The sequence below is a fragment of the Malaclemys terrapin genome, chromosome 4, assembly GCF_027887155.1.
Source record: "Malaclemys terrapin pileata isolate rMalTer1 chromosome 4, rMalTer1.hap1, whole genome shotgun sequence".
NCBI lineage: Eukaryota > Metazoa > Chordata > Testudines > Emydidae > Malaclemys > Malaclemys terrapin.
The window spans coordinates 8575762-8602192 of NC_071508.1; the positions used below are offsets into that span (position 1 = coordinate 8575762).

Here is a 26431-nt window from a genome sequence, read left to right on the forward strand (position 1 = left end):
TCAGCAGGTCTGTACTAAGCAATCACTCAAATTAAGTTCTGATACCAATTTGTGTGCAATTCCTATATGTTACCCCCATCACAATGGTGGTGACCCATCTAGCCCTATTCAGCCAGAAGGATGGCTGTTACTCGGCTGGGCTTTTAGGAGGAGTGAAGGAGATATTCTCCCAGGAGACTGCTGCAGTGTGAAATAATGACTTTTGTGTCCTCTTGGTAGGTGATGTAACTCTGAACTCCCTGGTCTCTGAGGCCTTTGTACAGTTCTTTGTGGAGATTGTAGGACATTACTCCTTGCACATGAATGTCACGGAGAAAGGAGAGCGGGTGTTCCAGCGAGAGCCATTTCGAAAGTCCCACACCTCCCGCAATGTGCGCCATTTCCTGGACCTGTTCATGGAAACACAGATGTTTGCAGGATTCATACAGGATCGGGAACTCCGTAAGAGTGGGGTCAAAGGTGAGACCTGCAAAAGTTTGTGCCTGCAAGATGGGGCTCGAATAGATTATGCTTTTTGTTATCAGTGGTGTGGCTTGTTCCATTTCTTTGCACATTGCATCTCAAGTGGCTAAATGATATTTTTCTTCCCTAGGCCTGTTTGAGGTCCGTGCCTTGGAGTATTTGGAGACCATTCCGGAGACTGAACCAAGCGGGATGAACAAAATTCTTCGCAGTTTGGGTAAATGTTCGGTTTTGTTGTTGGCCAGGTCAGTTGTTGAGCCTGCATATAAAGGTGTCCACTGAGCAGGTAGAATGTGGTCAAAAGGGGAGCACGTTTTCTATCTTGCATAGTCTTTTACTTTTCTCGGTGCTGCTAATTCCCCAGAATACTCAAAATGAGCTGCAGTTAATTTCTTTACAAATCTATCCCTTGCCAGTGCCACTTGGTACTTCTCAACATGCATGTTGAGAAATCTTTGGTTAAAATGAATGGTGTTAGCCCCATACCTGAAGACCTAAAACAGAGCCAGATGAAGCATTTGGGAACAATCCTGCATTGGCTGAGAATTAACTAAAGAGCCTTAAGTCATTTCCATTTCAAACTCTGATTCTGTTGGCCAAGATGGTTTACATGGCTTTGAAACTTAAGACATTCTGTTTAATTAACTTCTGATTCTGGAGCCTTTTCAGATTCTAATTTGTCTTGTCCTTTTCTCTGTAGGAAGTAAAATGAAATTTCTTCAAAGGAAGTGAAAACACGGGTGCTGAAACACTGATGAAGAGGGATGTAGTCATCACTGGGACACAAAGGAGTTTTGCATACAAATGCTGCCGCCTTGTCCAAATCGTGTGTCAGATGTACTTACTGAGATGCAGCTCAGTCCATGGAAAGCTCAACTACGGGGAGAAAATGGAAACAAAAAGTACAATCCATCAACTTCCTATGCCTGGTTTCACTGGAGTGTTGTGGAGGCAACTGGAAATGGATGCAGCTGGAGAACTTGATGCTGGATACGCTAATCACCTCATCCCCACTAATGGGGAATTTTAAAGGGGAGCTTTTTCTCTTTGTGAAGCTTCAGACTCCATATTTTTGCTGCTTGGCCTGCTGAGCCATTCTTTAGGAAAAGTTTTTTGTTTGGTTAAAACCAATTCTGCATTTAAGGACTGAATGTAATCATGAGACAGGGCTGTTGGTCATGCTGGGTCCAGGGAATGGACTGTGCAAGTACTGGCGCACACAGTGGGTTCACAGGGCTGCCTCAGGAGCTGGAAAGATTGCTCTGGCTGCTGTTCAGTTCCCTTTTGCCATCTTTCCTTCGAGTGCACTGCCCTATACATGGTGTATGGTTTTGATAGCACCTAGCCATATTCTTTGTTGGTTGGTCTGAACTCAGAAATAGCTTCTCATTCAATGTAATTTGTACTCCCTAGCTGTTTATCACAAAGCTTTACATTTTTGAAAACCAAGTGAAAATGTCAGCTTATTTTCTGCTGATTTGTCCTATATTCTGATTTCATACTGCCCAGTGCTCCTCACCCTGCACACAGACACATGGAATATGCTTGTCCTTTACCTTATTACATATACTTAACTGCTATAAGTTTGGTCTGGGTGACTTCCACAAAACGGAACTGCAATTTTTTGTGATAAAATGGCATCTCTGCATAGGGAGCCCTATTAATTCTTTAAATGTTGGCATTAAAATCAACTGTTTAATGTTGAATTGGTGCAGATGACAAGAAAGTAGCTCAAGGATGCAGATGCTGAGCCAGATCTTTTAAAAAAGGATTTTAAAAACAAATCCTTTCTCCTTTATCATGGAATTAAAACGTTGGACAAATGAGATTTCTTCCTTTCCTCACCCTCTCAAAACACAGCTATCTTCGTTCTCTGCTGTTGAGAAATGTGGATTCCTTAGCATCTGTTGTGGGGGAAGAATAGATAGTAATTCAGTCCCATGATGGTTTGAACAGTTTACAGTAGCTGCCTGGGTTTATTTGATATATTTATGCCAGTTATTTATACAAAGTAATGCTGTTGCCCTATTATGTTTAACCAATTAATCAAACCATTCTCTGGGTCTTTGTGGGCCACTGGCTGCAGCTTGAGGCTGGTTTTTGATGGAGTTCTGTCCCATAAACAGATGTTTACATGTAACTGAAACAGACTCTGACTGAATGCTGAGTGTATGTAATATACAGTGACTCCAAAAGTGAAGTGAAGTCTTCTCTGGTGCGTCAACTTAACAGCTATGAGAAAGTACTAGCTCTGCGGGGAGGAGCTGGCACATGGAATTCATGAACTAGTTTGACACAGCCACCTAGCAGTGATCAATTCCTGATACAGGATTATAAACAGAACAAGCTCATCTTCCTCAGAAGTTTGTCTACATGTGAAAACAGCTGCCTTATAAGCTGGCTGTAGGCTAGAGCCTTTTTCTTTTTCTCCTCAACAAGAAGCCAGGACTTGAGATAAGTTAGTAGTGTGCATGGCTGAATAGTAGCGGTCCCTATAAAGCCTGGTAGTGGAGTTCACAGCTGAAGCAGAGGCTTCAAGCATTTCCTATACCTGGCTGCTATTTGTTTTGACAAGAAACTTTAGATGTGTTAACTCACTGTTTTCCATTTCTGTTTTAAAGAAAACCAAAAGATTTCATCGGTCAAAACTAGTTATGGGAAAAGCTCATTTTTTTTATTACATCTAAGCCTAAGTGTTCAGTTCCAAAATGTGACAATACTTAAAACTTCTTAAAACAAGGGCCTTTGGGGCCCATGTGGCCTTGTTACTGTGGCCTTTTGGGTAACGGTGAGCCTAGGGTAAGCTCATCATGCAGGAGCGATAGCAGGGAGGCTGGTTCTAAATGGAGGCTACAGCCACCTGCATCTTGTCAGTCATCCTGCCTCACCCTCAGGCCAGGGGGATGGGGGTGGGTAAAGCGAGGGTGGTGGCTGCACCCAGGGACCCATGTCCCTTCAGGAACTTTGTGAACGGGGCCTTTCCGCACAGCTGCCTAGCGTGGCTAAAGCCCTCAGGGTGGGGCCTGCGGAGCTCCCTCAGCTGTCCGCAGCCCCTCGCTGAGGGAGGGCCGGGAACGGCCCCTGCATGGGCCGGGCGGGGGCAGCAACGCTCCCCAGCGCCCCGAGGGCGGCTCTTCAACTCCCGGCCTCTGAGGAGACCCCGCGTGGCCACGCCCCTCGCACGTGGTAAGTGGCGGGATGAGGCGCTCCAGGTTGCGCGTGCGCGTTGGGCAGCTACGGCGCGCGTGTCCCTGCGCCTGCGCGCCGAGGGCAAGGGGCTGGCGCAGGCGCGCCGAGGGTAGTGGCGTGGGGGCACCGCGCAGGCGCGACGGGGGAGCGCGCGGTCATTGCTGCCATGTCGGGTCCGGGGCTGGTGGCCGGGGAGGTGGCGGTGGATGCGCTGCCCTACTTCGACCAGGGCTACGAGGCGCCAGGCGTACGAGAGGCGGTGAGTGCTGGGCCCCGGGGGGGGGATGATGATGTGCGTACGGGGGAGCGGTACCGGGGGGGGGAGGGGGATGATGATGTGCGTACGGGGGAGCGGTACCTGGGGGGGGGGGAGGGAGGATGATGTGTGTACGGGGGAGCGGTACCTGGGGGGGGGGGAGGGAGGATGATGATGTGTGTACGGGGGAGCGGTACCGGGGGGGGGGAGGGGGATGATGATGTGCGTACGGGGGAGCGGTACCTGGGGGGGGGAGGGGGAGGATGATGTGTGTACGGGGGAGCGGTACCTGGGGGGGGGGGAGGATGATGTGCGTACGGGGGAGCGGTACCTGGGGGGGGGGAGGGGGATGATGATGTGTGTACGGGGGAGCGGTACCGGGGGGGGGGGAGGGAGGATGATGATGTGTGTACGGGGGAGCGGTACCGGGGGGGGGGAGGGGGATGATGATGTGCGTACGGGGGAGCGGTACCGGGGGGGGGGGGAGGGGGATGATGATGTGTGTACGGGGGAGCGGTACCGGGGGGGGGGGAGGGGGATGATGATGTGCGTACGGGGGAGCGGTACCGGGGGGGGGGAGGGGGATGATGATGTGCGTACGGGGGAGCGGTACCTGGGGGGGGGAGGGGGAGGATGATGTGCGTACGGGGGAGCGGTACCTGGGGGGGGGGAGGGGGATGATGATGTGCGTACGGGGGAGCGGTACCGGGGGGGGGGAGGGGGATGATGATGTGCGTACGGGGGAGCGGTACCGGGGGGGGAGAGGGGGATGATGATGTGTGTACGGGGGAGCGGTACCGGGGGGGGGGGAGGGGGATGATGATGTGTGTACGGGGGAGCGGTACGGGGGGGGGAGGGGGATGATGATGTGCGTACGGGGGAGCGGTACCGGGGGGGGGGGAGGGAGGATGATGATGTGCGTACGGGGGAGCGGTACCGGGGGGGGGGAGGGGGATGATGATGTGCGTACGGGGGAGCGGTACCTGGGGGGGGGGAGGGGGATGATGATGTGCGTACGGGGGAGCGGTACCGGGGGGGGAGAGGGGGATGATGATGTGCGTACGGGGGAGCGGTACCGGGGGGGGGGAGGGGGATGATGATGTGCGTACGGGGGAGCGGTACCGGGGGGGGGGAGGGGGATGATGATGTGCGTACGGGGGAGCGGTACCGGGGGGGGGGAGGGGGATGATGATGTGCGTACGGGGGAGCGGTACGGGGGGGGGGGGGGATGATGTGCGTACGGGGGAGCGGTACCGGGGGGGGGGAGGGGGATGATGATGTGCGTACGGGGGAGCGGTACCGGGGGGGGGGAGGGGGATGATGATGTGCGTACGGGGGAGCGGTACGGGGGGGGGGGGGGGGATGATGTGCGTACGGGGGAGCGGTACCGGGGGGGGGGAGGGGGATGATGATGTGCGTACGGGGGAGCGGTACCGGGGGGGGGGAGGGGGATGATGATGTGCGTACGGGGGAGCGGTACCGGGGGGGGGGAGGGGGATGATGATGTGCGTACGGGGGAGCGGTACCGGGGGGGGGGAGGGGGATGATGATGTGCGTACGGGGGAGCGGTACCGGGGGGGGGGGAGGGGGAGGATGATGTGCGTACGGGGGAGCGGTACCGGGGGGGGGGAGGGGGATGATGATGTGCGTACGGGGGAGCGGTACCGGGGGGGGGGAGGGGGATGATGATGTGCGTACGGGGGAGCGGTACCGGGGGGGGGGGGGAGGGGGAGGATGATGTGCGTACGGGGGAGCGGTACCTGGGGGGGGGGAGGGGGATGATGATGTGCGTACGGGGGAGCGGTACCGGGGGGGGGGAGGGGGATGATGATGTGCGTACGGGGGAGCGGTACCGGGGGGGGGGAGGGGGATGATGATGTGCGTACGGGGGAGCGGTACCGGGGGGGGGGAGGGGGATGATGATGTGCGTACGGGGGAGCGGTACCGGGGGGGGGGAGGGGGATGATGATGTGCGTACGGGGGAGCGGTACCGGGGGGGGGGAGGGGGATGATGATGTGCGTACGGGGGAGCGGTACCGGGGGGGGGGGAGGGAGGATGATGATGTGCGTACGGGGGAGCGGTACCGGGGGGGGGGAGGGGGATGATGATGTGCGTACGGGGGAGCGGTACCTGGGGGGGGGGAGGGGGATGATGATGTGCGTACGGGGGAGCGGTACCGGGGGGGGAGAGGGGGATGATGATGTGTGTACCGGGGAGCGGTACCGGGGGGGGGGAGGGGGATGATGATGTGTGTACGGGGGAGCGGTACCTGGGGGGGGGGAGGGGGATGATGATGTGCGTACGGGGGAGCGGTACCTGGGGGGGGGGAGGGGGATGATGATGTGCGTACGGGGGAGCGGTACCGGGGGGGGAGAGGGGGATGATGATGTGTGTACCGGGGAGCGGTACCGGGGGGGGGAGGGGGATGATGGTGTGTGTACGGGGGAGCGGTACCGGGGGGGTGGGGTGGGGGATGATGATGTGCGTACGGGGGAGCGGTACCGGGGGGGGGGGGATGATGATGTGCGTACGGGGGAGCGGTACCGGGGGCGGGGAGGGGGATGATGATGTGCGTACGGGGGAGCGGTACCGGGGGCGGGGAGGGGGATGATGATGTGTGTACCGGGGAGCGGTACCGGGGGGGGGGGAGGAGGATGATGGTGTGTGTACGGGGGAGCGGTACCGGGGGGGTGGGGTGGGGGATGATGATGTGTGTACGGGGGAGCGGTACCGGGGGGGGGGAGGGGGATGATGATGTGTGTACCGGGGAGCGGTACCGGGGGGGGGGGAGGAGGATGATGATGTGCGTACGGGGGAGCGGTACCGGGGGGGGGGGGGGATGATGATGTGTGTACCGGGGAGCGGTACCGGGGGAGGGGGAGGGGGAGGATGATGTGTGTACCGGGGAGCGGTACCGGGGGGGGGGGGATGATGATGTGTGTACCGGGGAGCGGTACCGGGGGGGGGGATGATGATGTGTGTACCGGGGAGCGGTACCGGGGGGGGGGGATGATGATGTGTGTACCGGGGAGCGGTACCGGGGGGGGGGGAGGGGGATGATGATGTGTGTACCGGGGAGCGGTACGGGGGGGGGGGGAGGGGGATGATGATGTGTGTACCGGGGAGCGGTACCGGGGGGGGGGAGGGGGATGATGATGTGTGTACGGGGGAGCGGTACCGGGGGGGGGGGAGGGGGAGGATGATGTGCGTACCGGGGAGCGGTACCGGGGGGGGGGGGGGAGGATGATGTGTGTACCGGGGAGCGGTACCGGGGGCGGGGAGGGGGATGATGATGTGTGTACCGGGGAGCGGTACCGGGGGGGGGGGGATGATGTGCGTACGGGGGAGCGGTACCGGGGGCGGAGAGGGGGATGATGATGTGCGTACGGGGGAGCGGTACCTGGGGGGGGGGAGGGGGATGATGATGTGCGTACGGGGGAGCGGTACCGGGGGGGGAGAGGGGGATGATGATGTGTGTACCGGGGAGCGGTACCGGGGGGGGGGAGGGGGATGATGATGTGCGTACGGGGGAGCGGTACCTGGGGGGGGGGAGGGGGATGATGATGTGCGTACGGGGGAGCGGTACCTGGGGGGGGGGAGGGGGATGATGATGTGCGTACGGGGGAGCGGTACCGGGGGGGGAGAGGGGGATGATGATGTGTGTACCGGGGAGCGGTACCGGGGGGGGGAGGGGGATGATGGTGTGTGTACGGGGGAGCGGTACCGGGGGGGTGGGGTGGGGGATGATGATGTGCGTACGGGGGAGCGGTACCGGGGGGGGGGGGATGATGATGTGCGTACGGGGGAGCGGTACCGGGGGCGGGGAGGGGGATGATGATGTGCGTACGGGGGAGCGGTACCGGGGGCGGGGAGGGGGATGATGATGTGTGTACCGGGGAGCGGTACCGGGGGGGGGGGAGGAGGATGATGGTGTGTGTACGGGGGAGCGGTACCGGGGGGGTGGGGTGGGGGATGATGATGTGTGTACGGGGGAGCGGTACCGGGGGGGGGGGGATGATGATGTGCGTACGGGGGAGCGGTACCGGGGGGGGGGGGGGATGATGATGTGTGTACTGGGGAGCGGTACCGGGGGAGGGGGAGGGGGAGGATGATGTGTGTACCGGGGAGCGGTACCGGGGGGGGGGGGATGATGATGTGTGTACCGGGGAGCGGTACCGGGGGGGGGGGATGATGATGTGTGTACCGGGGAGCGGTACCGGGGGGGGGGGATGATGATGTGTGTACCGGGGAGCGGTACCGGGGGGGGGGGAGGGGGATGATGATGTGTGTACCGGGGAGCGGTACGGGGGGGGGGGGAGGGGGATGATGATGTGTGTACCGGGGAGCGGTACCGGGGGGGGGGAGGGGGATGATGATGTGTGTACGGGGGAGCGGTACCGGGGGGGGGGGAGGGGGAGGATGATGTGCGTACCGGGGAGCGGTACCGGGGGGGGGGGGGGATGATGATGTGTGTACCGGGGAGCGGTACCGGGGGCGGGGAGGGGGATGATGATGTGTGTACCGGGGAGCGGTACCGGGGGGGGGGGGATGATGTGCGTACGGGGGAGCGGTACCGGGGGCGGAGAGGGGGATGATGATGTGCGTACGGGGGAGCGGTACCGGGGGTGGGGGAGGGGGATGATGTGCGTACGGGGGAGCGGTACCGGGGGGGGGGGGATGATGTGCGTACGGGGGAGCGGTACCGGGGGGGGGGGGATGATGTGCGTACGGGGGAGCGGTACCGGGGGGGGGGGGGATGATGATGTGTGTACGGGGGAGCGGTACCGGGGGGGGGGAGGGGGATGATGATGTGCGTACGGGGGAGCGGTACCGGGGGGGGGGGAGGGGGATGATGATGTGCGTACGGGGGAGCGGTACCGGGGGGGGGGGATGATGTGCGTACGGGGGAGCGGTACCGGGGGGGGGGGGGGGATGATGATGTGTGTACGGGGGAGCGGTACCGGGGGTGGGGGAGGGGGATGATGATGTGCGTACGGGGGAGCGGTACCGGGGGGGGGGGGGGGATGATGATGTGCGTACGGGGGAGCGGTACCGGGGGTGGGGGAGGGGGATGATGATGTGCGTACGGGGGAGCGGTACCGGGGGAGGGGGAGGGGGAGGATGATGTGCGTACGGGGGAGCGGTACCGGGGGAGGGGGAGGGGGAGGATGATGTGTGTACCGGGGAGCGGTACCGGGGGGGTGGGGTGGGGGATGATGATGTGCGTACGGGGGAGCGGTACCGGGGGGGGGGAGGGGGATGATGATGTGCGTACGGGGGAGCGGTACCGGGGGGGGGGGGATGATGTGCGTACGGGGGAGCGGTACCGGGGGGGGGGGGGGGATGATGATGTGTGTACGGGGGAGCGGTACCGGGGGTGGGGGAGGGGGATGATGATGTGCGTACGGGGGAGCGGTACCGGGGGTGGGGGAGGGGGATGATGATGTGCGTACGGGGGAGCGGTACCGGGGGGGGGGGGGGGGATGATGATGTGCGTACGGGGGAGCGGTACCGGGGGTGGGGGAGGGGGATGATGATGTGCGTACGGGGGAGCGGTACCGGGGGAGGGGGAGGATGATGTGCGTACGGGGGAGCGGTACCGGGGGAGGGGGAGGGGGAGGATGATGTGTGTACCGGGGAGCGGTACCGGGGGGGTGGGGTGGGGGATGATGATGTGCGTACGGGGGAGCGGTACCGGGGGGGGGGGAGGGGGATGATGATGTGTGTACGGGGGAGCGGTACCGGGGGCGGGGAGGGGGATGATGATGTGCGTACGGGGGAGCGGTACCGGGGGGGGGGAGGGGGATGATGATGTGCGTACGGGGGAGCGGTACCGGGGGGGGGGGGAGGATGATGTGCGTACGGGGGAGCGGTACCGGGGGGGGAGGGGGGATGATGATGTGCGTACGGGGGAGCGGTACCTGGGGGGGGGGGGAGGGAGGATGATGATGTGTGTACGGGGGAGCGGTACCTGGGGGGGGGGAGAGGGAGGATGATGTGTGTACGGGGGAGCGGTACCGGGGGGGGAGGGGGATGATGATGTGCGTACGGGGGAGCGGTACCTGGGGGGGGGGGGAGGGAGGATGATGATGTGTGTACGGGGGAGCGGTACCTGGGGGGGGGGGAGAGGGAGGATGATGTGTGTACGGGGGAGCGGTACCTGGGGGGGGGGAGAGGGAGGATGATGTGTGTACGGGGGAGCGGTACCGGGGGGGGGGGGAGGGAGGATGATGATGTGTGTACGGGGGAGCGGTACCGGGGGCGGGGAGGGGGATGATGATGTGCGTACGGGGGAGCGGTACCTGGGGGGGGGAGGGGGATGATGATGTGCGTACGGGGGAGCGGTACCGGGGGTGGGGGAGGATGATGTGTGTACGGGGGAGCGGTACCGGGGGCGGGGAGGGGGATGATGATGTGCGTACGGGGGAGCGGTACCTGGGGGGGGGGAGAGGGAGGATGATGTGCGTACGGGGGAGCGGTACCGGGGGCGGGGAGGGGGATGATGATGTGCGTACGGGGGAGCGGTACCTGGGGGGGGGGAGAGGGAGGATGATGTGCGTACGGGGGAGCGGTACGGGGGGGGGGGAGGGGGATGATGATGTGCGTACGGGGGAGCGGTACCGGGGGGGGGGAGGGGGATGATGATGTGTGTACGGGGGAGCGGTACCGGGGGCGGGGAGGGGGATGATGATGTGTGTACGGGGGAGCGGTACGGGGGGGGGGGGGATGATGTGCGTACGGGGGAGCGGTACCGGGGGGGGGGAGGGGGATGATGATGTGCGTACGGGGGAGCGGTACCGGGGGGGGGGAGGGGGATGATGATGTGCGTACGGGGGAGCGGTACCTGGGGGGGGGAGGGGGATGATGATGTGTGTACGGGGGAGCGGTACCGGGGGGGGGGGGGGAGGGAGGATGATGATGTGCGTACGGGGGAGCGGTACCTGGGGGGGGGAGGGGGATGATGATGTGTGTACGGGGGAGCGGTACCGGGGGGGGGGGGGAGGGAGGATGATGATGTGCGTACGGGGGAGCGGTACCGGGGGGGGGGGAGGGGGATGATGATGTGCGTACGGGGGAGCGGTACCGGGGGCGGGGAGGGGGATGATGATGTGCGTACGGGGGAGCGGTACCGGGGGCGGGGAGGGGGATGATGATGTGCGTACGGGGGAGCGGTACCTGGGGGGGGGAGGGGGATGATGATGTGCGTACGGGGGAGCGGTACCTGGGGGGGGGAGGGGGATGATGATGTGTGTACCGGGGAGCGGTACCGGGGGGGGGGGAGGGGGATGATGATGTGCGTACGGGGGAGCGGTACCGGGGGGGGGGGGAGGGAGGATGATGATGTGCGTACGGGGGAGCGGTACCTGGGGGGGGGAGGGGGATGATGATGTGTGTACGGGGGAGCGGTACCGGGGGGGGGGGGGAGGGAGGATGATGATGTGCGTACGGGGGAGCGGTACCGGGGGGGGGGGAGGGGGATGATGATGTGCGTACGGGGGAGCGGTACCGGGGGCGGGGAGGGGGATGATGATGTGCGTACGGGGGAGCGGTACCGGGGGCGGGGAGGGGGATGATGATGTGCGTACGGGGGAGCGGTACCTGGGGGGGGGAGGGGGATGATGATGTGCGTACGGGGGAGCGGTACCTGGGGGGGGGAGGGGGATGATGATGTGTGTACCGGGGAGCGGTACCGGGGGGGGGGGAGGGGGATGATGATGTGTGTACGGGGGAGCGGTACCGGGGGGGGGGGGAGGGAGGATGATGATGTGTGTACGGGGGAGCGGTACGGGGGGGGGGAGGGGGATGATGATGTGTGTACTGGGGAGCGGTACCGGGGGGGGGAGGGGGATGATGATGTGTGTACCGGGGAGCGGTACCGGGGGGGGGAGGGGGATGATGATGTGTGTACCGGGGAGCGGTACCGGGGGGGGGAGGGGGATGATGATGTGTGTACCGGGGAGCGGTACCGGGGGGGGGGGGAGGGGGATGATGATGTGCGTACGGGGGAGCGGTACCGGGGGGGTGGGGGATGATGATGTGCGTACGGGGGAGCGGTACCGGGGGGGGGGGAGGGAGGATGATGATGTGTGTACGGGGGAGCGGTACGGGGGGGGGGAGGGGGATGATGATGTGTGTACCGGGGAGCGGTACCGGGGGGGGGAGGGGGATGATGATGTGTGTACCGGGGAGCGGTACCGGGGGGCGGGGGATGATGATGTGTGTACTGGGGAGCGGTACCGGGGGGGGGGGGGATGATGTGTGTACGGGGGAGCGGTACCGGGGGGGGGGGAGGGGGATGATGATGTGTGTACCGGGGAGCGGTACCGGGGGGGGGGGGAGGGGGATGATGATGTGCGTACGGGGGAGCGGTACCGGGGGGGTGGGGGATGATGATGTGCGTACGGGGGAGCGGTACCTGGGGGGGGGAGGGGGATGATGATGTGTGTACCGGGGACCGGTACCGGGGGGGGGGGGGGATGATGATGTGCGTACGGGGGAGCGGTACCGGGGGCGGGGAGGGGGATGATGATGTGCGTACGGGGGAGCGGTACCGGGGGTGGGGGATGATGATGTGTGTACGGGGGAGCGGTACCTGGGGGGGGGGAGAGGGAGGATGATGTGTGTACGGGGGAGCGGTACCGGGGGCGGGGAGGGGGATGATGATGTGTGTACGGGGGAGCGGTACCTGGGGGGGGGAGGGGGATGATGATGTGTGTACCGGGGAGCGGTACCGGGGGGGGGGGGATGATGATGTGCGTACGGGGGAGCGGTACCGGGGGCGGGGAGGGGGATGATGATGTGCGTACGGGGGAGCGGTACCTGGGGGGGGGAGGGGGATGATGATGTGCGTACGGGGGAGCGGTACCTGGGGGGGGGAGGGGGATGATGATGTGTGTACCGGGGAGCGGTACCGGGGGGGGGGGAGGGGGATGATGATGTGTGTACGGGGGAGCGGTACCGGGGGGGGGGGAGGGAGGATGATGATGTGTGTACGGGGGAGCGGTACGGGGGGGGGGAGGGGGATGATGATGTGCGTACCGGGGAGCGGTACCGGGGGGGGGGAGGGGGATGATGATGTGCGTACGGGGGAGCGGTACCGGGGGGGGGGAGGGGGATGATGATGTGCGTACGGGGGAGCGGTACCGGGGGCGGGGAGGGGGATGATGATGTGTGTACGGGGGAGCGGTACCGGGGGGGGGGGAGGGAGGATGATGATGTGTGTACGGGGGAGCGGTACGGGGGGGGGGGGGATGATGTGCGTACGGGGGAGCGGTACGGGGGGGGGGGGAGGGGGATGATGATGTGCGTACGGGGGAGCGGTACCGGGGGGGGGGAGGGGGATGATGATGTGTGTACGGGGGAGCGGTACCGGGGGCGGGGAGGGGGATGATGATGTGTGTACGGGGGAGCGGTACGGGGGGGGGGGGGGATGATGTGCGTACGGGGGAGCGGTACCGGGGGGGGGGAGGGGGATGATGATGTGCGTACGGGGGAGCGGTACCGGGGGCGGGGAGGGGGATGATGATGTGTGTACGGGGGAGCGGTACCGGGGGCGGGGAGGGGGATGATGTGCGTACGGGGGAGCGGTACCTGGGGGGGGGAGGGGGATGATGATGTGCGTACGGGGGAGCGGTACCGGGGGGGGGGGATGATGATGTGCGTACGGGGGAGCGGTACCGGGGGGGGGGGGATGATGATGTGCGTACGGGGGAGCGGTACCGGGGGGGGGGGGGATGATGATGTGTGTACGGGGGAGCGGTACCTGGGGGGGGGAGGGGGATGATGATGTGCGTACGGGGGAGCGGTACCTGGGGGGGGGAGGGGGATGATGATGTGCGTACGGGGGAGCGGTACCTGGGGGGGGGGGGAGGGAGGATGATGATGTGCGTACGGGGGAGCGGTACCTGGGGGGGGGGAGAGGGAGGATGATGTGTGTACGGGGGAGCGGTACCTGGGGGGGGGGAGAGGGAGGATGATGTGTGTACGGGGGAGCGGTACCGGGGGCGGGGAGGGGGATGATGATGTGCGTACGGGGGAGCGGTACCTGGGGGGGGGAGGGGGATGATGATGTGCGTACGGGGGAGCGGTACCGGGGGTGGGGGAGGATGATGTGTGTACGGGGGAGCGGTACCTGGGGGGGGGGAGAGGGAGGATGATGTGCGTACGGGGGAGCGGTACCTGGGGGGGGGGAGAGGGAGGATGATGTGCGTACGGGGGAGCGGTACCGGGGGTGGGGGATGATGATGTGTGTACGGGGGAGCGGTACCTGGGGGGGGGGAGAGGGAGGATGATGTGTGTACGGGGGAGCGGTACCTGGGGGGGGGGAGAGGGAGGATGATGTGTGTACGGGGGAGCGGTACCGGGGGGGGGGGGAGGGAGGATGATGATGTGTGTACGGGGGAGCGGTACCGGGGGCGGGGAGGGGGATGATGATGTGCGTACGGGGGAGCGGTACCTGGGGGGGGGGAGAGGGAGGATGATGTGCGTACGGGGGAGCGGTACCGGGGGCGGGGAGGGGGATGATGATGTGCGTACGGGGGAGCGGTACCGGGGGGGGGGGAGGGGGATGATGATGTGCGTACGGGGGAGCGGTACCGGGGGGGGGGGGAGGGGGATGATGATGTGTGTACGGGGGAGCGGTACCGGGGGGGGGGGGAGGGAGGATGATGATGTGTGTACGGGGGAGCGGTACCGGGGGGGGGGGAGGGAGGATGATGATGTGCGTACGGGGGAGCGGTACCGGGGGCGGGGAGGGGGATGATGATGTGCGTACGGGGGAGCGGTACCTGGGGGGGGGAGGGGGATGATGATGTGCGTACGGGGGAGCGGTACCTGGGGGGGGGAGGGGGATGATGATGTGTGTACCGGGGAGCGGTACCGGGGGGGGGGAGGGGGATGATGATGTGTGTACGGGGGAGCGGTACCGGGGGGGGGGGGGAGGGAGGATGATGATGTGTGTACGGGGGAGCGGTACGGGGGGGGGGGAGGGGGATGATGATGTGTGTACCGGGGAGCGGTACCGGGGGGGGGGAGGGGGATGATGATGTGTGTACCGGGGAGCGGTACCGGGGGGGGGGGGATGATGATGTGTGTACCGGGGAGCGGTACCGGGGGGGGGGGGGATGATGTGTGTACGGGGGAGCGGTACCGGGGGGGGGGAGGGGGATGATGATGTGTGTACCGGGGAGCGGTACCGGGGGGGGGGAGGGGGATGATGATGTGCGTACGGGGGAGCGGTACCGGGGGGGTGGGGGATGATGATGTGCGTACGGGGGAGCGGTACCGGGGGGGGGGAGGGAGGATGATGATGTGTGTACGGGGGAGCGGTACGGGGGGGGGGAGGGGGATGATGATGTGTGTACCGGGGAGCGGTACCGGGGGGGGGGGATGATGATGTGTGTACCGGGGAGCGGTACCGGGGGGGGGGGGGATGATGTGTGTACGGGGGAGCGGTACCGGGGGGGGGGGAGGGGGATGATGATGTGCGTACGGGGGAGCGGTACCGGGGGGGTGGGGGATGATGATGTGCGTACGGGGGAGCGGTACCGGGGGGGGGGGAGGGAGGATGATGATGTGTGTACGGGGGAGCGGTACGGGGGGGGGGAGGGGGATGATGATGTGTGTACCGGGGAGCGGTACCGGGGGGGGGGAGGGGGATGATGATGTGTGTACCGGGGAGCGGTACCGGGGGGGGGGGATGATGATGTGTGTACCGGGGAGCGGTACCGGGGGGGGGGGGGGATGATGTGTGTACGGGGGAGCGGTACCGGGGGGGGGGGAGGGGGATGATGATGTGTGTACTGGGGAGCGGTACCGGGGGGGGGGGGAGGGGGATGATGATGTGCGTACGGGGGAGCGGTACCGGGGGGGTGGGGGATGATGATGTGCGTACGGGGGAGAGGTACCTGGGGGGGGGAGGGGGATGATGATGTGTGTACCGGGGAGCGGTACCGGGGGGGGGGGGGATGATGATGTGCGTACGGGGGAGCGGTACCGGGGGCGGGGAGGGGGATGATGATGTGCGTACGGGGGAGCGGTACCGGGGGTGGGGGATGATGATGTGTGTACGGGGGAGCGGTACCTGGGGGGGGGGAGAGGGAGGATGATGTGTGTACGGGGGAGCGGTACCGGGGGCGGGGAGGGGGATGATGATGTGTGTACGGGGGAGCGGTACCTGGGGGGGGGAGGGGGATGATGATGTGTGTACCGGGGAGCGGTACCGGGGGGGGGGGGGATGATGATGTGCGTACGGGGGAGCGGTACCGGGGGCGGGGAGGGGGATGATGATGTGCGTACGGGGGAGCGGTACCTGGGGGGGGGAGGGGGATGATGATGTGCGTACGGGGGAGCGGTACCTGGGGGGGGGAGGGGGATGATGATGTGTGTACCGGGGAGCGGTACCGGGGGGGGGGGAGGGGGATGATGATGTGTGTACGGGGGAGCGGTACCGGGGGGGGGGGAGGGAGGATGATGATGTGTGTACGGGGGGGGGGAGGGGGATGATGATGTGTGTACCGGGGAGCGGTACCGGGGGGGGGGAGGGGGATGATGATGTGTGTACCGGGGAGCGGTACGGGGGGGGGGGATGATGATGTGTGTACCGGGGAGCGGTACCGGGGGGGGGGGGGATGATGTGTGTACGGGGGAGCGGTACCGGGGGGGGGGGAGGGGGATGATGATGTGTGTACCGGGGAGCGGTACCGGGGGGGGGGGAGGGGGATGATGATGTGCGTACGGGGGAGCGGTACCGGGGGGGGGGAGGGGGATGATGATGTGCGTACGGGGGAGCGGTACCTGGGGGGGGGAGGGGGATGATGATGTGCGTACGGGGGAGCGGTACCTGGGGGGGGGAGGGGGATGATGATGTGTGTACCGGGGAGCGGTACCGGGGGGGGGGAGGGTGATGATGATGTGTGTACGGGGGAGCGGTACCGGGGGGGGGGGGAGGGAGGATGATGATGTGTGTACGGGGGAGCGGTACGGGGGGGGGAGGGGGATGATGATGTGTGTACCGGGGAGCGGTACCGGGGGGGGGGGGAGGGGGATGATGATGTGTGTACCGGGGAGCGGTACCGGGGGGGGGGGGAGGGGGATGATGATGTGTGTACCGGGGAGCGGTACCGGGGGGGGGGGGGATGATGATGTGTGTACCGGGGAGCGGTACCGGGGGGGGGGGGGGGGATGATGTGTGTACGGGGGAGCGGTACCGGGGGGGGGAGGGGGATGATGATGTGTGTACCGGGGAGCGGTACCGGGGGGGGGGGAGGGGGATGATGATGTGCGTACGGGGGAGCGGTACCGGGGGGGGGGAGGGGGATGATGATGTGTGTACGGGGGAGCGGTACCAGGGGGGGGGAGGGAGGATGATGATGTGTGTACGGGGGAGCGGTACCGGGGGGGGGGAGGGGGATGATGATGTGTGTACGGGGGAGCGGTACCGGGGGGGGGGAGGGGGATGATGATGTGTGTACGGGGGAGCGGTACCGGGGGGGGTGGGAGGGGGATGATGATGTGTGTACCGGGGAGCGGTACCGGGGGGGGGGGAGGGGGATGATGGTGTGTGTACGGGGGAGCGGTACCGGGGGGGTGGGGTGGGGGATGATGATGTGTGTACGGGGGAGCGGTACCGGGGGGGGGGGATGATGATGTGCGTACGGGGGAGCGGTACCGGGGGCGGGGGGGATGATGATGTGTGTACCGGGGAGCGGTACCGGGGGAGGGGGAGGGGGAGGATGATGTGTGTACCGGGGAGCGGTACCGGGGGGGGGGGGATGATGTGTGTACTGGGGAGCGGTACCGGGGGGGGGGGGAGGGGGATGATGATGTGTGTACCGGGGAGCGGTACCGGGGGGGGGGAGGGGGATGATGATGTGTGTACGGGGGAGCGGTACCGGGGGGGTGGGGTGGGGGATGATGATGTGTGTACGGGGGAGCGGTACCGGGGGGGGGGGGATGATGATGTGCGTACGGGGGAGCGGTACCTGGGGGGGGGGAGAGGGAGGATGATGTGAGTACGGGGGAGCGGTACCGGGGGGGGGGGAGGGGGATGATGATGTGCGTACGGGGGAGCGGTACCGGGGGGGGGGAGGGGGATGATGATGTGCGTACGGGGGAGCGGTACCGGGGGGGGGGAGGGGGATGATGATGTGCGTACGGGGGAGCGGTACCGGGGGCGGGGAGGGGGATGATGATGTGCGTACGGGGGAGCGGTACCGGGGGCGGGGAGGGGGATGATGATGTGCGTACGGGGGAGCGGTACCGGGGGCGGGGAGGGGGATGATGATGTGCGTACGGGGGAGCGGTACCGGGGGCGGGGAGGGGGATGATGATGTGCGTACGGGGGAGCGGTACCTGGGGGGGGGGAGGGGGATGATGATGTGTGTACGGGGGAGCGGTACCGGGGGGGGGGGTGGGAGGGGGATGATGATGTGTGTACGGGGGAGCGGTACCGGGGGGGGGGAGGGGGATGATGATGTGCGTACGGGGGAGCGGTACCGGGGGGGGGGGGGGGATGATGATGTGTGTACGGGGGAGCGGTACCTGGGGGGGGGAGGGGGATGATGATGTGTGTACGGGGGAGCGGTACGGGAGGGGGGAGGGGGATGATGATGTGTGTACGGGGGAGCGGTACGGGGGGGGGAGGGGGATGATGATGTGTGTACGGGGGAGCGGTACCGGGGGGGGGGCGGGAGGGGGAGGATGATGTGTGTACGGGGGAGCGGTACCGGGGGGGGGGAGGGGGATGATGATGTGTGTACGGGGGGGCAGAGGGGGATGATGTGTGTACGGGGGAGCGGTACCGGGGGGGTACCTGCAGTCTCTCTCTCACTCTCAAGGGGGGGCGGGTAGTGTCGCTCCCTGTCACGGTGGAAGGTGATTGGCGCAGGCACTCCAGCACCTCCCCACAGACTCTCCTCCCCAGGGTAGGAGCTGGGGCCAGGCCCGGCCCTCTCACCCCCTCCCGGTTAGGGTGACCAGACAGCAGGTGTGAAAAATCGGAACGGGGGTGGGGGGTAATAGGAGCCTATATAAGAAAAAGACCCAAAAGCGGGATTGTCCTATAAAACCGGGACATCTGGTCACCCTATTCCCGGTTGGGCTCTGAGGCCCTACGGCGTGGCAAGCGTCTCCGCTTACCTTGTGGGCCTGGCCTGGCAGGACCCAGCAGCTGTGATGCAGGGGAGGGACCAATCGGCCCGGTGTGGCGACACAGGGCCATAACCAGAACAGGGCAGTTGCCCTGTGCGCACAGCTGTGGGGACAGAGAAATGACAGGGACCCAGCAGCAGGGGGCGCAGGTGCCTGCGGCTCAGTCTGATCTGCAGCTAGCAAGGAAAAATACTGGACATTTCTTTACGTTTCAAAAATCCACGTGGACGGAAATCAGAGGACCACCAAACAGCTCATGTCCAGGAAAACCCGGTACACTGACCCTACTCCACTCTGCGCTCTTTCCCTCTAGGCTGCCGCCCTGGTGGAGGAGGAGACGCGACGCTACCGGCCCACTAAGAATTACCTCAGCTACCTGCCCACACCTGACTACAGCACCTTTGAGGTGAGCCAGGGAGGTGCCGTGGGTGGCCAGAGCCAAGCCCTGAAGTCTCCTGGTTACAGGCTCCTGCCAGGAGGCTGCTGCAGCATGAGGCCAGCTGTGCCCTCACTGTGGGGCTGGGGCGCAAAGAGAACTGCCACCATCAGTCACTGCGTGGCAGGGCTTCAGTCTCTCCTGCCCTTGGGGGTGGGAGCACTCTGGGTCTCTCCTTCCCCCTACTTGGCTGTGGGTAACTGTCTGCTCTGCACCAACAGACTGAAATTATGCGGAATGAGTTTGAGCGCCTGGCAGCCCGGCAGCCCATAGAGCTCCTCAGCATGAAAAGGTGAGTGAGAGTCTGCACAAGTGACTGCTATGAGCCGAGTGGGAAAGGCCTGGTCTGGATGGAACCGTTCCAGACCCTGGCAGGCGTGCTCCTGCTGACGGAAGCAGTGTAATGCACGATTCTTAGGCCAGGTCTACAGTACAGACCCGTATCGGTATAACTAAGTCTTTCAGGTCAGTGGTGTGAAAAATCCACACCCGTAAGCGACATGGTTATACCTACCTAATCCCCTGTGTTGACAGCACCAGGTCGACGGGAGAGATTCTCCTATTGATACAGCTACCCCCTGTTGGGGAGATGGATTAACTAGGGGAAAAGTTCTCCTGTTGGCATAGGAGCTTCTTCACTTAAGTGCTACAGTGGCGCAGCTGTATCGGTGCAGCTGCTTTTAATAATGCTTTGTTTTGTTGAAAATGTTGCAGCTTTAATTAGGACTACCTTTCTTTAAAACACATAGTTACCTTTTCTAACAGGAGGGACAGAGAAGCCAAAATCACATCTTTTTTTTAGATGATGCAGCCATGGAGCCTTAGACTTCTTGGCAAGTTCAAATAGCTTCAACCCCTCTTTATTGGAAACTCAGGATTGCCAGAGTGGGGAGAGATCCAGCCCGAGACACATGATTGGCTGACCACCCTTAAGTTTCAGCAGATAACCTTTCCTGTTGTGTAGGTCAGCCCAGCTCTGTTAAATATACTGACAATTTGAAACGGGAACCTGCTGTTTTTTTTCCTAGCAGTAACATGCTGTATTTCACTCATTACATTTATTTTGACGAGTAGCTGCACGTTGCATTGTTTCTTACTAAATAAAAGTGGACAACAAGACTCCTTCCTCCATTTTCTCTATCTAGTTCTGAGATGATGGCTTTCTCTGCATTAGGTTTGACACTCGGTCAGTGTTTGTGCCTCTGAGCAAAATTGGTTCTAGAAGGTCTAAATGCAATGACCTTAATTGTAGTTGAGACATTGTGTTTAGAGACACATTTTTCTGGTTGGCTTTATTTCAGGTATGAGCTGCCTGCTCCATCCTCTGGTCAGAAGAATGATATCACAGCATGGCAAGAATGTGTTAATAACTCAATGGCTCAGCTGGAGCATCAGGCTGTTCGGATTGAGAATCTGGAGTTAATGTCTCAGCATGGCTGCAATGCTTGGAAAGTGTATAACGAGTAAGCAGTCCCTTCTTTTCTTCCGAAAATATTGGACAAAAGTGGTGTCAATTTTCAGTTCTCCAGGTGTTTTCCATACAACTTCTTCAGAATAATCACCAAATTTTATTGAAATGTCTCTCACAACTTCAGAACCTGTCCTGGAACCATGGTAGAATTCATCTGATCAGACTGTATGCTGATGATGGTGGAAGGGAACTCTCTCCACCCTTCCTATTGAGACCACAGAAATGGTTGCAGTAGCCCTGCTGCAGCAGCCACAACCCTCTCTGTGCTGGAGAATGATCCAGTGGAGCCATGCACCTAACAGTCACACCCATATTCCAGCCTCTCCCACTGCTCCAAATACAGTGGGGCCCAGGGAGCCCAACAGAAGACAGCTGCAACATGTGCTGGTTTTGTGTCCATCTGTTCAGGGTCCCCAGATCTTGCTCCTCCCTTTCTGCAGAAGTTTACTTTTACTAGAGGGTAGATTGGAGGAGGGGGACAGGGTTTTAGCCCTTACAATTAAATCTGTCTTGAGTGACTATCAAGGGAACCAGCCAGAATCTGCTTTCCTCAGTGGTTCTCAAACTAATTTGTGGAGCCCTTCCTGGGTGGTTTGCAGAATGGAGTATGTTAAAACCTAGGCAGAGGCAGGATTGAGGCATTTGCAGAGATGTCTGAGAGAAGCTCTGAGTTCTACAAAATGAAAGAGGTTGGAGAATTCCTGGTAGATGTTTGTGTCCTTAACTGAAGTGTAAGGTGGGAAACTGAAGCATGAGTCCACCCAATTTATGCTGAGTCAGGTTTTGTCTTTGATTCTATCTGAAAATGTACAAATATTGTCACTTCTAGTTTCTGATCATATTTATGTGACAGATAACAAACAGATAAAATGGAACTGGTAGGGTCCCAAGTTACTGAGTTCCAGGAGAACAGGAAGCTCTTCTCCACTTCATGATGGTCATCACAATCTCTGGAAGATACTCTCCAACTTCAGTCCTTGTTCACTTTGTATTTTTTAAGAATTTTCAACATCACATATGCATTCAATCAACATTAAGCACTGTGTCTTACATAACACATACAATACACATGCAGAAACTTTAATGTATGTAACTTATGTTGTCCACATTATCTTTGTGTCACCTTACTCCTGCTTTTCCCAATCCAGGGACTTTTTAGCATGACGTTTTGTGTATTTTATTGTACTGATTAACTTTTTCTTGTCTGTGTCCTCCAACACAATACATTCTGTGAACAAAATAAAATGTCCTATCAGCTGTGAACATCATTTAAACAAGTCTTCCTAAGAGAGAAATTGGCAAGACTCATGTCAAGCAAAGACTAGGCCAAAGCCTTAGCATAAGTGTTACACGGGTCTATCCAGCTCGTTCTCTATACATGGTCATAAACTATTAAAATTAAACTAACAAAATGTCAACTTTTTTTAACATTCAGCAATTTTTCATCTTTGGATATTATAGTTCAATATGTGTGTGTCCTAAATTATTCATTAACCTTTATTTTTCTTATTTGAGTAGGAAAATTATGGGGAATAATGTGCCCCAATTTGAGCATATTCTTATCTTTCCAAATACAGGTTTCCAAGGGACGTTTTGCTCAAAGTTTAGCATCACGCTTGTAAACCAGTAAAAAGCTTTGTCAGTAATTTTGCCTGTTGAGTTTTGAGGTGCATTTTTCAGCTTAGAGCCTTTGTGTTTAATTGTTCCCCAGCAGCAGGTCAACCCAAATCATGCAGGTTTACTGTAAAATGATTGTATAAGATACAGTGTGCCTCTTCAAGGTGAGGTGCAAATATCAGACATCTTGGCCTGGTTGGGGAGTATGATCATCATGTTGTTTATGTATCAGAGGGGTAGCCGTGTTAGTCTGAATCTGTAAAAAGCAACAGAGGGTCCTGTGGCACCTTTGAGACTAACAGAAGTACTGGTATATATCACTGATATATACCTGCCTCTGGAGATTTCCATTACTTGCATCTGAAGAAGTGAGGTTCTGACCCACGAAAGCTTATGCTCCCAGTACTTCTGTTAGTCTCAAAGGTGCCACAGGACCCTCTGTTGCTTTTTACATGTTGTTTATATCATTTTGGAGAAATAAATGACACACTAATCTTTGTTTTTCCTTGCTTCCCTCTATTGATTGTATAGCGCTGAGTGAGCTGATAAATTCCATGTGTTCTCCTGTTTTTACACTTTTCATCTTTGCTTATTAGACACCTGGTTCATATGATCGAACAAGCTCAGAAAGAACTACAGAAATTGAGGTAAGTGCTGCCCTTTCTCATCCTTGTGTTCAAACTTGGAAGGAACTCTAAAGGGAATTCCCCAATAACAGGTATAGAAAGGCCTCCACTCAGCCCTACGCTGCTGCCAGAGTTGTAGAGAAGAGGACCTGGTCATATTTCTTTTGGTTTTGTGCTGAAGCAGCAGGTGGTGAATTAGTCCATCATTTTTGGACAAACTCATTACAATTCTACCTGTTTCCAATCCATACAAACTGTTTCTGCCTGGACCCCTACCCAGCAGTAGTGGATCCTCCTTTAAGAACAGCTACTGGTAATGGGCTCCGACTGCTTGGAGTTATTTTTGCCCAGACGATTCCAATAGTTTTGGCAGGTCTATCTGGTGGCTAGTGTGAGGTTTGGCTTGTTGATTGCTTTGATCGGGGCTACAGCCTTGAATAGACAGCAAATGCAGATTGGTCACCAGTGGAGGGTGGAGGGAACAGGGGTGACCTGATCATGGCAGCTCATCCTGCTGAGATGGACTGGTGCATTCCGTACAAGCAGGAGCTTTTTCATGGATTATACCTTCAGACTCAGATACAGCAAATTACAGTAGTCCAGTCTGAAGGTGACAATCTCATGAAACACTGTGTGGATCCCTTGTCAGAGGGAAGGGCGAAGTTGCCTAGCACGCCATTTCTCACCACTGCCTGTTTTTCTTGGGCAATTTAGGATTAGTTTCTGAGATACAGCGAGTGTGGGAAGCAGGGGTGATAGGGCTCTTTGCTGGAGTTTGGGAAGTATTCCAGAACAAACTTGGATATGCAATCTGGGTATTGAGACTGACAAAAGCAAGAACCTCATCAGTGTTCTAATTTTATTTAATACAAAATCTAAATGGTCTCTGTGTATCCAGCTCTTCCCAGCCTGTCTGGAGCCACTTCCATCCAAAGATATCATTGTTGGCTTCATGAGAATGGTGCAGTTTAGTTTAAGCATCCTGATTTTTCTCAGAGTGGACAAAACAGAACTCTGAGCTCAGACACTCCGACACTCTTTGCTTTTCCTGCCCTACTAGCATGTTTGAGTTTCATTTTACAGAATTTTATGTCCACAGTCCGCTTTCTCTTTAGACTTGATACTTAGGTTTAGTTTATATGCATCCCAATGACTGAGCTCCATGCTTCTGGTGCTGTGCATTTGGGTATCCAGGATCCTTTCCAGGAGCTGAGTAAGGGAGTTGGGCTGCATTTCAAGCACAATAGCAAATGTTAAACTTCCAGGACAGCAGAAAAAGTGAATGCAATTGTGTGGTTAAACAATTAACATTTTCTCCCAGGAAAAACATTCAAGATCTCAACTGGCAGCGAAAGAACATGCAGCTCACAGCTGGGTCTAAGCTACGAGAGATGGAGTCAACGTAAGTGTCTAAAATCTCCTTCTCTTAATCTAATTCTTCCCCAGATACACATTCAGCATGTTTTTTTTTTCTCCCTCGGAGAGGATAGCCTATGACAGGCTTTTGGTGACCCAGTTAGATGCCTTCACAGGATTGGCATCACCTTGCGCATCTTTTATCAGTAACAATAGCTGCAGGTAATACACCTCTACCCCGATATAACGCTGTCCTTGGGAGCCAAAAAATCTTACCGCGTTATAGGTGAAACTGCGTTATATCGAACTTGATTTGATCTGCTGGAGTCCGCAGCCCCGCCCCCCAGAGCACTGCTTTACTGTGTTATATCGGGTTGCGTTATATCGGGGTAGAGGTGTAGTTGTTTAACTGTGTAATTCAAGTGTGGCTGCTTGAAGCAGTGATTGAATGGGGAGGGCAGAGGACACATTAGCAATTTGAAATCACCTACAGAACTTACTTTATTTCTAAAACTCTTAGTTTTCTAACTGTCAGGAATCTGAATGCGTCAGGTTTTGCACATTGTGGTTTATCATCAAGTAAATAGAATGAACGTTCCATCACTTAGTCTGTTTAAATTGGTCATATGTAGTGGCTGAAGTTTATCAGATATTGAGAAACTATTTCCTTGTTTGTATCTAATGGATTGATCCAAAGGTGCAGCTACCTTCCTTTAATTATAGAAACAGTTATTGCTCTGAACAGTCTTAATTAGTATTTAAACTTTGGGTTTTTATATGTTCTGTTCCAGGTGGGTGTCTCTGGTCAGTAAAAACTATGAGATTGAGCGAACGATTGTGCAACTAGAAAACGAAATCTTACAAATTAAACAGCAGCATGGGGAGGCCAACAAGGAGAACATCGAGCAAGACTTCTGAGGTCTGACCCCTGCCATTCACTGCAGCACATTTGCAACTTTTTTTTGTGGAGAGGCCACGTGTCCTTAGGCTCTCTAATATCTGCATGTGTAATGAGATGGAAAACCATCATCAGTTCTCAGTTTCTTGTTTTAAAGACTAGGAGGAGATAGAGCAGATTCAGGAAAAAAATCCTGCTCCATAGACTGAATGCACAAGGATTTCATGTGTGAATAAGTGGTTCTTAGAACCATATCTATTTGTTTTTGTATTTCTTATACCTGAAATAAACATTTTTCTAACTTTCTTTGGCTTCTGATAGCCGTAAACATCTGAGCATTGTCAGATACTAAACCTCATGCAGGTACCTTAAGCTTGTATGCATGCTTCATTTCATAAGAGCCATTAGAGGGCATGATATCATCAAGGCCATAGATGGAACAAGTTCTTTCTTGCGGCAAGGTTTTGAATTTATTGATGAGAGTGGCTTCATTGCTGTGGTTACTACCTCCATGACCTTTAGAAAGAGCTTTTGCTGGTCTTTGCAAAAGCTGCTGTTTGCATTTCCTGGCACTTCGGCTTGTCTGGCAGATCCAGGGTTTGCTGCTTTGATCTCATTATTTCTCTTGTCTAGGCCATCTATCTTTTTCAGTGTATAAGGCACCTGTCCATAGTTCTAGGTGCAGTTTTTAAATTATGCCATAGGTCTTGCTGGAACTACCCAAAGGGCAAAATGCTGTCCAACATTTTTCAGCCACGTACGATGACATGGCACGGAAGGAAGAAATAACCCTGACTAGTGACAGTGCAAGAAAAGTTAACGTTAATAGTTTAGTGCAAGTCACTAGGCCATTCTGTAAGAGGAACTGGAGCTTGTACTTAATCCAAAGGAATGAATGGCTTTATTCTAATAGCAAGTGTGCATCACGGATTCAAACTGAATAGATTTTCCTTAGTAATAAACCGGATG

General features: G+C 59.3%; 2 protein-coding genes across 7 annotated transcripts in view; both read left to right on the forward strand.

Annotated features, from left to right (window-relative positions):
• The window catches only part of DENND2C (DENN domain containing 2C), a 52507-nt gene extending 49845 nt beyond the window's left edge, over positions 1-2662 (forward strand). For all 6 annotated transcript variants that reach the window (XM_054028567.1, XM_054028565.1, XM_054028566.1 and 3 more), the window contains exons 18-20: positions 220-459; positions 593-679; positions 1163-2662. In XM_054028567.1, coding sequence (XP_053884542.1) covers positions 220-459; positions 593-679; positions 1163-1194 — 359 coding nt within the window. In that variant the 3' untranslated portion in view covers positions 1195-2662. The remainder of the gene's footprint in view (positions 1-219; positions 460-592; positions 680-1162) is intronic.
• Positions 2663-3797: 1135 nt separating this feature from the next.
• Positions 3798-25767, forward strand: BCAS2 (BCAS2 pre-mRNA processing factor). Its single transcript, XM_054027764.1, has 7 exons — positions 3798-3910; positions 19372-19464; positions 19716-19786; positions 20796-20957; positions 23179-23229; positions 24530-24610; positions 25356-25767. The coding sequence occupies exons 1-7, from the start codon at positions 3818-3820 to the stop codon at positions 25480-25482; spliced, it is 678 nt and encodes a 225-aa protein (XP_053883739.1). The 5' UTR covers positions 3798-3817; the 3' UTR covers positions 25483-25767.
• The last annotated feature ends 664 nt before the right edge of the window (positions 25768-26431 follow it).

What these genes read in the sequence shown, in the direction of transcription:
- BCAS2 (XM_054027764.1), top strand. Translation starts at nt 3,818, where the DNA reads ATGTCGGGTCCGGGGCTGGTGGCCGGGGAGGTGGCGGTGGATGCGCTG. An exon ending in CGCCAGGCGTACGAGAGGCG is followed by an intron (nt 3,911 to 19,371) that starts GTGAGTGCTGGG and finishes CTTTCCCTCTAG; the next exon opens with GCTGCCGCCCTGGTGGAGGA. An exon ending in GAGCTCCTCAGCATGAAAAG is followed by an intron (nt 19,787 to 20,795) that starts GTGAGTGAGAGT and finishes GCTTTATTTCAG; the next exon opens with GTATGAGCTGCCTGCTCCAT.